This window comes from Lagenorhynchus albirostris, chromosome 9 (genome assembly GCF_949774975.1).
Source record: "Lagenorhynchus albirostris chromosome 9, mLagAlb1.1, whole genome shotgun sequence".
Taxonomy (NCBI): Eukaryota; Metazoa; Chordata; class Mammalia; order Artiodactyla; family Delphinidae; genus Lagenorhynchus; species Lagenorhynchus albirostris.
The window spans coordinates 69,843,473-69,855,829 of NC_083103.1; the positions used below are offsets into that span (position 1 = coordinate 69,843,473).

Consider the following 12,357-nt stretch of genomic DNA (forward strand, 5'->3'; position numbering starts at 1 on the left):
TAATTAAGAAATTAAGGGGACTTTTCTGGTAGTCCAGTCGTTAAGACTCTACGCTTCCAATGCAGGGGGCCCGGCTTCAATCCCTGGTTGGGGAACTAAGACCTCACATGCCGCAACTAAGCCCGCATACCGGAACTACTAAACCCACGCGCTCTAGAGCCCGCAACTAGAGAAGCCCGTGCACTGCAAGGAAGACCCGGCGCGCTGCCACGAAGACCCAGTGCAGCCTAGATAGATTAGATAGATAGATAGACAGATAGACAGACAGATAGATAAAAAGAAATTAAAACAAGGGTGAAATATTCCAAGTTTGAAGCTTTTTCCACATAACTTTTTCTAGTCCTTTTATTTATTTTCATTTTAGTCAGATTCATTTGCAATTTATTCAGTACTAAAGCAATTTACTTCTTTAAAAATCTGCTTTAAAAGACTTGCAGTAGGACCTCCCTGGTGGCTCAGTGATTAAGAATCCCCCTGCCAATGCAGGGGACACGGGTTTGATCCCTGGTCCGGGAAGGTCCCACATGCTGCGGAGCAACTAAGCCCGTGCGCCTAGAGCCCCGAGCTCTGCAACAAGAGAAGCCACCGCAATGAGAAGCCTGCACACCGCAACCCCGCTCGCCGCAGGTAGAGAAAGCCTGCCGCAACAATGAAGACCCAACGCAGCCAAAACTAAATTAAGAAAAAAAAAAGACTTGCATTAGCTAGTAAGACTTAGTTCAAGCATATTTATAGCTTCAATAGTTTAAGACAAAACATAAGAACATAAACTTATATAGCAATATGCCAACCTACTGCAAAACCCCAATCTATAGCTGCATATTATCTTTAGTTAATAAACATATAGCATGAAATGTTAACCATTCCAAATATTCATTTTGATGACTAACACTTGTATTCAGAGGCAAGGTCTTTATTTACTCATAATTTATTAAATAAGTTTTCTTTTATGGTGATCATAGTTGATAGACTGTAGAAACCCAAAGCAACAAAGACGACTTCGGAAGACAGGTGCTTACAGAGCATCTGCAGGACTCATTTCTATGATCAGTCCAGCTCCTCTAGGACCACTTCTCTCTCGAAGTACCCCTGGGTCCTGTGCTCAAACACGTCAGAAAACTCACTCGATTCCAAATTCTAAAACAAAATTATATTATTTAAAACACATTTTTAAAAAGCAGACTGGCAATTTTGGAAGTGTCTCATTTTCAATTAAGCACCTACTATACTTTTATTTTCAGAGCTTACAAAACAAAACAGAAAAACATATCTCCAGTGACACTCTACTTACACCATTATGATTACGCTCCTCTCCTGTTTCCCTTTCTATGCCCCATGGGAAGCTAATGCTTGTTAAATGAATGGGCAAAAAGGGTCACACCCAATAGTTCTGGTTTAGCACACGAACTCTGGATGTGCAGAAATGTTTAAGTTACATGCATGGGCTACTCTGGAGCATGAGGCGACCCCGTATTTCCTGCTTAAACACAAATTTTTTTTTAAGGAATGGGCTTGTTTTGAAAAGATAGGGGGTCCACGTTTAAAGCTAGTGTAAATAAGCAGAAACACGTGGTTTAAGGAAAATGGCCAGGATCTTTTGGGAGGAGCGGCTGCCACCGCGGAACGACCCCTCCCACGTCCGGATTCCTGGTTCGGTGGGGATTCTAAGCCTCAGCAGCCCCGCACTACCGAACCCTCAGAAACCAGAACGCGGAAACCTCCCAAGCTCCTCCCGAGCCTACCCGGCCCAGAGTCAATCCTCTCTGGGCTTCCGCTCGCGATCCTGCAGATACAGAAAGCGACTCCTAAACTACCCCACATCTGGACTCTCCAAAGCCCCACCCTGGAACCCGAGGCTGTCTTTTACCCGGTAAGAAGGAGGGAGATTCTTGAGAAGAAAAGCAACAGCACCGCCTGAGAAGCAGCTTGGCCATAAACCTGAATTAAGCGGGAGAGAAAAAGCACCTCCTTCTCTCGCGATACCTCATAAATGACGTAGGCGCTTCAACTCCTCTCATTGGCTGCCGACTGCCGTAAGGTAGCAGGAAAAGTTGCAGCGAGGACCCGCCCTCATACAGCAGCCAATCCTGAGTAGCCCGGGGGACGAACCCCGGAAGCGAGCTTTCCGGCGGCGATTTTCCCCTCTCTAAGGTGGGTAGGTCTTTCTCGTCCGGGGCCACGCTTCCTGGTCGCCTGGCGCCACCTAAGAACTCCTGGGCCCAAAGGGGCGGGTCCCCTGTCGACCCCTGACGAGCCCTGCAAATCGGGCCGTGTCGTGGGTCCTAAGTAGGGCTGGAGCGGCTTCTTCGCTCGTAGAAGTTCGGAAGGCCGCAGACGCGACTCCTGGGCCTGTGAAGTGACCAGCCTGTGCTGGAGGGCCGGGACTGGTGGTCTTCTCCCTCACCTCCACTCCCCAGAGATTGAGCATTCGGACTCCAGTTTACAAGACTTTCCCTGCGTCCCCTTATTGTCTGCCTGGATCTCGGGTTCAGCACATCTGCATTGCTTTGTGCTGACAGCAGTAAAATAGAGTACATTAAAAAACAATGTGAAACTTTTGAATTAGAAAATTTGGGCTTTTAGTTCTATTGAAAGTTGTATTAATCTATCAGAACCTCAGCGCCTTCACTTGTAAAATGGGGTTTACGGCCCCACCTGTCACTGAATTGTTAAGAGTTAACATAGTTTAGATCTCTTATGGAATGTGATCTTTAAAAAACATACCCTAGTTCTTCTTGGTGGAGTATCATCAAGTAGGTATCTTGATCGGCTTTTTAAGCCCTGAATCAGGGAGATGCACCTGGGGTTGACTTTTTAAATTAAATCCATTAAGAAATTTTTATATGTAATTTATTGTACCTGGAACAGTAAATTTAAATTATAAAAAGTTTTTATGAAAAGGAAAGGGGGGTATAAGATCTGTGCTATAATGTTACTGTGGTTGATACAAATGACAAGTGAACTATACAGTAAGGTATTTAATAAAGTGTTTAATGAGTAGATTTGTGATCACTTTTGTATTGCAAGGTTCAGAGAATAGTTTGAGGAAAGTGAAAATATTAGAACATACAGCCTTTCTGATAGGGTCTCTCGATTGACTCTGTAAAGTTGGACAGTCTTTGGAAATCCTTTAGTACAGTCCTTTCATTGTGCAACAAAGTAACAGGTCCAGAGAAGGTACTGGTCATGCGTGATAAATTTAAACTTGACTTTAATGCACTTGGCAGTAGTAATAAAATCTACTGATGCATTAGGATTGTATCAATTAAAGCTCGTGAAAATTAGGTAGAAAGAAATCAGTATCTTAGGGGTACATGACTAACTCTCAAATTTCTCGGAATCCATTCCAAGCAAAATCAAGTGATAGGGCTTTAATTCTGTTTAATTCTACAAATATTTCTTAATGTTTGCTTTATATAAGTGGGACATAAATGTAAGTTAAATATAGTCCCTATCCTTAAGCTTACAGTCTTTTAAGAGACTAAAACAAGAACAAAATTAGTGGTGAAATAAAACAGTATGTAGCACAAAACAAAAGTAGAAACTAGAGAGAGATGTAATTTGGAGGCTCAAGAAAGACTTAATGAAGGAGGCAACATCTGAGAAGAGTCATGAAAGACTGATAAGATTTCGACAAATATAGTTGGGAAGCTGAGAAATATTTTTTAAATATCTATTATTCTCATTTTGTTTAATTGGTTAAAGTTTAATCTGCTGCATAACTCTTTAAGCTGATATTGGTTTATAAATTGTTATGGCAGCCTAGCAGAATAAATATCATTTCCTTCAGGAAGCCTTCTCTACTCCCTGAGGACTGGGTTAATTATGACCTTCCTGTATATTCATCATATCTAGATATGGTCTTATTATAGCACTTAAACACTGTCTTTGCCAATCTCCCTGACGAGACAGGAAGCTTCTTGAGGTTAAGACGTGGATCTTGTTCATTATTGAATCCCAGTACCCAGAGACTGGCACATACCAGGCATTCTATTCATCTTTGTTGAATGAAGGAGTAAATGACAGCCAAAGTTCGGTTTCAAAACAAGAACCCAACTAAGAACTATAGTTATCTGTCAATGAATAGGACTACTTTTTAAAGCAGTGAATTTTCCTAAGCCTGAAATTATTAAAGTAGAAGTAGGTTGATTATTACAGATGTCATGATAAAGATATCTGCATTGATGAGAGATTGGGACACATGTCCTTTGGGGGCTATTCCATCTCTAAGAATCTCTGATTCTTGGAAGTAGATTTTTTAGGAACTAAAAATTTTTGCTCCTGCTTTATAACTTCTGTGTGTCTAGTCTATAAAAATCGTGAATGTGGTTATCTTTATTAGTTATAATTTAAAAGCTTCAAGCATTAATCACTGTTAGCATAATACAATGTAGTATGTGAACCAATAGATTCAAAATAGTGTTATAACCACTGACTTAGTAGAAAAACAATATTAAAAATAAAGATAACTGAAATCTATCAGTTCCAATATTTAATGAATGTGAAGGGTATTAATAAACACCAAAAAAGTTTAGACAGGGTTTATTTGTGTATATTTGCAAGACTTATCTATGCTATTGATAAAGCCTCAATAACCATTTTGCTCCTAATTTTTGTGTTTGTGTTTCAGATCTTGATGAATAAAATAAAGCAGACATAATTCATCTCTGGAAAGATTATTTATACTCTGGCATTTGAAATGCTTTGTATTTAGAATAGTAGTAAAAATGGAAAAAGAGAAAGTAAATGATGATGGAAAACCAGACCCAGAGAACTCCTTGGACTTTTCTGAACACTTTAACCAACTTGAATTATTAGAAACACATGGACACCTTATTCCCACTGGCACCCAAAGTCTCTGGGTAGGGAATTCTGATGAAGATGAAGAGCAAGATGAAAAAACTGAAGAGTGGTATCAATTGCAAGAAAAAAAAATGGAAAAAGATCCAAGCAAATTGCTTCTTTGGGCTGCTGAAAAAAATCGGGTAAAAATAAAAAGAACAGTTAAAGAGGAAACCTTAGTTTAGTAGGAAATGTATTAGATTGGAAGCCAGAAGACCTGTACTGAATCTTGCTTTAGTCTGTAACTTTGGGCAAAGCCTACTGTTTCTGAACCTCTATTTTCTTATCTGTAAAAATGGCCACCATAATACCTGCCTCTTTCATACGGGGTTTTATACAGAGGCAATGTATGTGAAAACACATAGTAAGCTACAAAGTGTCACATGGGTATTTTGGGGAGCTTTAAGAATAATTATAAAGAGAGCAAGCAATCATCTGTATCTTTAAATCATTTATATTAAGTCATTAGGGTCATCCTAAAGACAAGTATTTAGTAAAGAGAGGATGGGAATTAACATTTATTAAATACCAACTATACCATGTGCCTTACTACATTATTGATTTAATCCTCATATATCCCTATAAGATACGTCATATTCTTCCCTTTTACAGATTAAGAAGTTGAGATTCAGGAACATTAATTTGCCCAGAATCGTCCAAGTAGGATGACCCTGCTTAACAGCCAAAGTCTGTTCTTCCCACTTAGCCGTTTGTATCTTGTTTTACTAAGTTCCCCCATGTCTGTGTTAATAAACTAATAAATGGTCTTATGTTTTTGGATAACTTTTTAAGCCAAGAGCAGACTGCATCCCACCAGAGGTCCTCAGACCAAACTGAAAATCACTTCCTGAAAACATGTATCTGAGGTTGTTTTAGTTAGAAGGAATTGCACTCCTTAATCTCGACTTCCTTGTTACCATTGTATTCTACTGTTAAAAGAAGTTTTTTTTTAATTGGAGTGTAGTTGATTTACAACGTTGTGTTGGTTTCAGATGTACAGCAGAGTGATTCAGTTACACATATATTCTTTTTTAGATTCTTTTCTCATTTAGGTTATCACAGAATATTGAGTAGAGTTCCCTGTGCTATACAGTAGGTATTTTTTAAAGTTTTATACAGTATGTATATTGGTGTGGTAATCCTACTACAGAAAGATCAGTCTGTTCCATTACTATGTTTTCTTCGCAGATGAAATATAAAATATTAATACAATTCTAGCCTGTATTATTCATCTAGGACTATAGCTTTTATACAATAAGCCTTCATTGGACCAGGAATAAATGTATGGTTTGGTATTCAGAGAATCATGCTCTTAGAATCAACAGTTTATAGTTAACACTGACTTGTTCATTGTTAAATCAGTTCCCCACTCCCCCCAAAAAAATCGTATTTTTTATTTTACAGTCATCTGCTAACAAAGAAGTTTTTATTTAACTTAATTAAATCGAACACTAGATGGTTTAATTTTCTTTGCTTATTGTTTCATTTCGAGTTGGGATTGTAAAAGATCTACTTTCTTCTCAGCTGACCACAGTGCGAAGACTGCTTTCAGAAAAGGCCACCCACGTGAACACTCGAGATGAAGATGGGTACACCCCGCTCCATCGAGCAGCCTACAGCGGACACTTAGACGTGGTCCGGGAGTTGATTGCACACAGGGCAGATGTTCACGCGGTGACTGTGGATGGCTGGACACCCCTGCACAGTGCCTGTAAGTGGAATAACACCAGAGTGGCTTCTTTCTTACTGCAGCATGATGCAGATATCAACGCCCAGACAAAAGGCCTTTTGACCCCCTTACATCTAGCTGCTGGGAACAGAGACAGCAAAGATACCCTTGAACTCCTCCTGATGAACCGCTACATCAAAGCAGGTCTGAAGAACAACCTGGAGGAAACTGCATTTGACATCGCCAGGAGGACAAGCATGTATCACTACCTCTTTGAAATTGTGGAAGGCTGCACAAATTCTTCACCTCAGTCTTAATGGTTCTAATAATTTTCTTAAGTTTCTAAGTCCCAGTGCCTCCTTTGTGTGAGATGTGAAATGTCCCCATCATACAAAGTTGACATCAGAAGTCTTAGGACAGTAATTCAGTGGTAATATCACGATAATATCCTTCCAAGTGAATTGCCTGACCTTGATGTCAAAATGTATTTGGAAGTTGATTGGATATATCTTTAATGATTTCCGTGGTGTTTGTGATTTTTATCAAATCATTTTAACTTACCTATACTGAAAAACTTGTCACAAGCTGTACAGAAAACTAATGATATTTTTGGTGCTGATCCAAGAGAAATGTATTTTTAAATATTCCCCCATCCTAGATCTTTGTGCAGTATTTAGTATATTAATGTGTATTTTTATAAGGTCAGGTAACTCAGAATTTCATTTAAAACTCTTAATATACTGGTGCAGTTCAGCTGTCTTCTCTGCATCACCATAGCCATTTGCTTTCATTGTAAACCGTAAGAATGAACATATTAGTGTCTTGAATCTCCGTAAATTAAAAAAAAATCAAGACACCTAGATCTTTGTTTTCTAGAACCTAGGCCATTTTCAGGAAGTAGCTAGGTGTTTAATCCACGAATTTTATATACTGCCCCCTCCCACAATCCACACAATCCTGTGGACCATCCTACCTCACCCTGGTCAACCTGCATATTCCTTATGCTGCTGGTGAGTCAGCACGACCCTTCAGACATGCACACAACTATACCTTGGTTCAGATCATAACGTATCTGCTCTCCAGCTAGTTTTACCTCCCTGGTCCTACTGAGCTGGGCACTGCTCATCTAGACTCTCAAGTTCACAGGAAGTGTTCTTTTCCAGGGTCCTCATTTTATACAAGCCACACAAAGACAAAGTGACAGGGAAAAGGAATTCTAAGAATGAGGGGATGATGATTATATTGGGGTGAGAACCGCAAAGTGGCTCAGGCCTTTTTTAAAAGCCACATTGTGGATAGTGACAAAAGCATAAATATAAATATTCCAAAAAAAAATAAAAGTTTTGAACAACCAAAAAAAAAGCATGAATTCTTTTTTTACCTGTGTATCTTCCTTGGATCCATAACATGTTTATTCATTCCAGCTAAGAGATGGAAGCAACCCAAAAGCCCACTGACAGATGAATGAATAGAGAAAATGTAGTATATACAGAAAATTGAATATTATTAAGCCTTAAAAAAGAAGGAAATCCTACCACATGCTACAACAGGAATTAACCTTGAGAACATTATGCTAAATAAAATAAGCCAATCACAAAAAGACAAATTATGTATGAGTCCACTCATATGAGACATCTAAAATATTTAAATTCATAGGGACTTCCCTGGTGGCGCAGTGGTTTAAGAATCCGCCTGCCAATGCAGGGGACACGGGTTCAAGCCCTGGTCCGGGGAAGATCCCACATACCACGGAGCAACTAAGCCCGTGCACCACAACTACTGAGCCTGCACTCTAGAGCCTGTGAGCCACAACTACTGAGCCCGTGTGCCACAACTACTGAAGCCCACGCGCCTAGAGCCCATGCTCCACAACAAGAGAAGCCACTGCAACGGGAAGCCCGTGCACTGCAACGAAGAGTAGCCCCCGCTCGCCACAACTACAGAAAGCTCGTGTGCAGCAGTGAAGACCCAACACAGCCAAAAATAAATAAATTTATTAAAAAATAATAATAAAAATAAATAAATATTCAAATTCATAGAAACAGAAAGTAGAATGGTTGTTGCCAGGGTCTGGGGGAAGGGAGAAATAGGGAGCTGGTGTTCCATGGGTATAGAGTTTCTGTTTTGCAAGATGAAAAGTTCTAGAGATCCATTACACAGCAATGTAAATATACTCAACACTTTAAAATGGTTAAGATGGTTTAAAAAAACTATTAGTCATATAGAAAAGATAATTGCAAATGTTTGTGATTGTCAAAGTACGTTAAATGGTCTCATTAATTTTACAAGTAAATATTATGATACAGATTTGGAAAATTATCTTTAAAAGATAATTGACTTTAAAGAAAAATATTAACAATTTTTACAGAGTTTATAACATATCTAAAAGTAAAATATATGTCAACAGTTATATAATGGCTGGAAGGAGAGAAATGGAATTTCTTTTTTTGGCTGCATTGAGTCTTTGTTGCTGCGTGAGGGCTTTCTCTAGTTGCGGTGAGCGGGGACTGCTCTTCATTGCAGTGCATAGGCTTCTCACTGCAGTGGCTTCTCTTGTTGCGGAGCACGGGCTCTAGGCATGCAGGCTTCAGTAGTTGTGGTGTGCAGGCTCAGTAGCTGTGGCACATGGGCTTAGTTGCTCCACGGCACATGGGATCTTCTGGGACCAGGGATCGTACCCGTGTCCCCTGCATTGGCAGGCAGATTCTTAACCACTGTGCCACCAGGGAAGTCCTTGGAATGCTCTTAAAATATGCCTAAAGCGGTATAATATCTCTTGAAGGTAGCCCATGAAAAGTTAAAGTTGTATACCATAAACACTAATGCAACCACTAAAATAACAAAGCAAAGAGTTACAGCTAAACTTCATGATAAAAACTCTCAACAGACTAGGAATAGAAAGGAAGTTCCTCAGCCTGATAAAGGACATCTAAAAAAACCCCAAAACTTAACATCATACTTAGTGGTGAAAGACTGAGTGCTTTCACTCTAAGGTTAAGAATAAGACAAGGATCCATCAACAGAGGAATGGATAAAGGAGCTGTGGTACATATATACAATGGGATATTACTCAGCCATGAAAAGGAATGAAATTGGGTCATTTGTAGAGAGGTGGATGGACCTAGAGAGTGTCATACAGAGTGAAGTAAGTCAGAAAGAGAAAAGCAAATATTGTATAATAACACATATACATGGAATCTAGAAAAATGGTGTAGATGATCTTATTTGCGAAGCAGAAATAGAGATACAGACATAGAGGACAAATGTATGGATACCAAGGGGGAAAGCGGTGGAGTGGGAGGAATTGGGAGACTGGGATTGACACATATACTGTGTATTGATACTATGTACAAAATAGACAACTGATGGGAACGTACTGTATAGCACAGGGGACTCTACCTAATTCTCTGTGGTAACCTAAATGGGAGGGAAGTCCAAAAGGGAGGGGATATCTCTATGTGTATGGCTGATTTATTTTGTTGTGCAGTGGAGGCTAACACAACATTGTAAAGCAACAATACTCCAATAAAAATTAATTTTAAAAAAATGGATGTTCTCTTTCAAAGTTTCAAATGCTCCCCTAGTAAATAAAACAGGTCACATTTTCAAAAAAAAATAATAAGAAGACAAGGATGTCTGCTCTCACCACTTCTATTAAACATTTTACTGCAGATTCTAGTCAGGGCAATTAGGCAAGAAAAGAAAAGAAAAGACATCCAGATTGGAAAAGAACTAAAAGTATCTCTATATGCAGGTGATATGATCTTGTATATGAGAAATCATAAGGAATCCACTGGGAAAAAACTATAAGAACTAATAAATGAGTTCAGCAATGCTCCAGGATACCAGATCAATATACAAAAATCAACTTTAGTTTTATATAGTATCAATAAGCAAACTGAAAATTAAATTAAGAAAACAATTTCATTTATAATAGCATTGACAAGAAAAAACGTACTTTGGAATAAACTTAACAAAAGAAGTACAAAACTTTTGCTCTGCGAACTATAAAAGATTGTTGAAAGAAACTAAAGAAGCACAAAATAAACAGAATGACATCCCATTTTCATGGATCAAAACACTTGTTAAGATGGCACTACCCCCCACATTGATCTATAGATTCAATGCAATTCTATCAAAATTCCAGCTAGCTTCTTCACAAAAATTGACAAGCTGATCCTAAAATTCATATGGAAATGCAAAGAAGCCAGAAGCGCCAAACAATCTCGAAAAAAAAAAAAACAAAGTTGGAGAACTCACACTTTTTTATTTCAAAACTTACTAGAAAGCTTGTGGTACTGGCATAAGGATAAACATATATATCAATGGAACAGAATTTTGAATCCAGAAATAAACCCTCACATTTATGGAGCACTGAATACTTTTTTTTTTTTTTAAACCTTTTTTTTTTTTTTTTTTGAGCACTGAATACTTTTGACAATAGTGTCAAGAAAATTCAATGGAGGAAAAAATAGCCTTTTTCAATAAATGGTTCTGGGAAAACTGGGTATCCACGTGCAAAAGAATGAAGTTGGACTCCTACATCACACTATAATATTAATACAAAAATTAAAATGATCAAATACTTAAATGTAAGAGCTAAAACTATAAAACTTTTAGAAGAAAACAAATGGAAAAAATCTTCATGATATTAGATTTGGCAATGATTTCTTGGATATGTCACAAAAAACACCGCATTAAAGGAAAAATATAGATAAATGGGACTACATCAAAAGTAAAACTTTTTTAAAATCAAAGGACACTATCAACAAAGTGAAAAGGCAACTCATTAAATGGGAGAAAATATTTATAAATCATATATCTGATAAGGGATTAATATCCAGAATATACAAAGAACTCTTAAAACTCAACAAAAAACCCAATTCAAAAATGGATAAAATACTTGAATAAACATTTCTCCAAAGAAGATATACAAACAACCCGTAAACACATGAAAAGATACTCAAATCACTAGTCAGTAGGAAAATGCAAAGCAAAATCACGAAGAGATACCACTTCACATTCATTAGGATAGCTAGCTGTTATATTTTTAAAAAGGAAAGTAACAAGTGTTGACAAGGATATAGAGAAATTGGAACCTTTGTGCATTGCTGGGGGGAATGTAAAGTGGTGCAGCCACTTGGAAAAGTTTAATGGTTCCCCACAAAATTAAACACAGAACTACCATATGATCCAGTAATTCCATTTCTAGGTATATACTCAAAAGAACTGAAAGCAGGAACTCAAAACTGATACTTGTACACCAGTGTTCATTGCAGCATTACTTGCAACTGCCTAAAGGTGGAAACAACCCAAACGTCCATCAACAGATGAACAGATATACACAATGCTCTATGTACATACAATGGAATATTATTCAATCTTAAAAAAGGAATGCAGTTCTGATTCATGCTACAACATGGATGAACTTTAAAAACATTATGCTAAATGAAATAACCCAGACACAAAAGGAAAAGATTGTATGATTCCACTTATATGAAGTACCTAAAGTAGTCAAATTCACAGAGACAGAAGATAGAACAGAGGTTACCAGAGGGCAGAGAGAGGGGGAAATTGAGAATTATTGTTTAATGGGTACAATTTCTGTTTGGAATAATGAAAAAATTCTGGAAATGGATAGTGGTGATGGCTGTACAACACTATGAATGTACTTAATGTCACTGAATTGTATACTTAAAAATGGTTAAAAGAGTAAATTTTATGTTATGTACATTTTATCACAATAAAAATAAAGCAGTTATACCTCCAGATCCCCCATTCCTAGCAGCTAGATGGATGACCCCCCCTCCACTCCAGCAGAAGATTGGAGGTAATTCACTGAAGGA

General features: G+C 38.0%; 2 protein-coding genes across 7 annotated transcripts in view; one reads left to right on the plus strand and one right to left on the minus strand.

The window, feature by feature from the left end:
- Window positions 1-1,954, minus strand: part of MRE11 (MRE11 homolog, double strand break repair nuclease) — a 64,956-nt gene extending 63,002 nt beyond the window's left edge. For all 5 annotated transcript variants that reach the window (XM_060160234.1, XM_060160235.1, XM_060160232.1 and 2 more), the window contains exons 1-2: window positions 1,868-1,954; window positions 1,020-1,137 (exon numbers count right to left, since the gene is read on the minus strand). In XM_060160234.1, the coding sequence (XP_060016217.1) occupies window positions 1,020-1,039 (20 nt within the window). In that variant the 5' untranslated portion in view covers window positions 1,040-1,137; window positions 1,868-1,954. The remainder of the gene's footprint in view (window positions 1-1,019; window positions 1,138-1,867) is intronic.
- A 130-nt stretch (window positions 1,955-2,084) lies between these two features.
- Window positions 2,085-8,002, plus strand: ANKRD49 (ankyrin repeat domain 49). Of its 2 annotated transcripts, none has more exons than XM_060157899.1 (3): window positions 2,085-2,151; window positions 4,631-4,985; window positions 6,367-8,002. In XM_060157899.1, exons 2-3 carry the CDS (start codon window positions 4,728-4,730, stop codon window positions 6,826-6,828), a joined length of 720 nt encoding a protein of 239 aa, XP_060013882.1. In that variant the 5' UTR covers window positions 2,085-2,151; window positions 4,631-4,727; the 3' UTR covers window positions 6,829-8,002. The 2 variants fall into 2 exon arrangements, with proteins under 2 accessions (XP_060013882.1, XP_060013881.1); XM_060157898.1 differs by lacking the exon at window positions 2,085-2,151 and adding an exon at window positions 2,643-2,753.
- The last annotated feature ends 4,355 nt before the right edge of the window (window positions 8,003-12,357 follow it).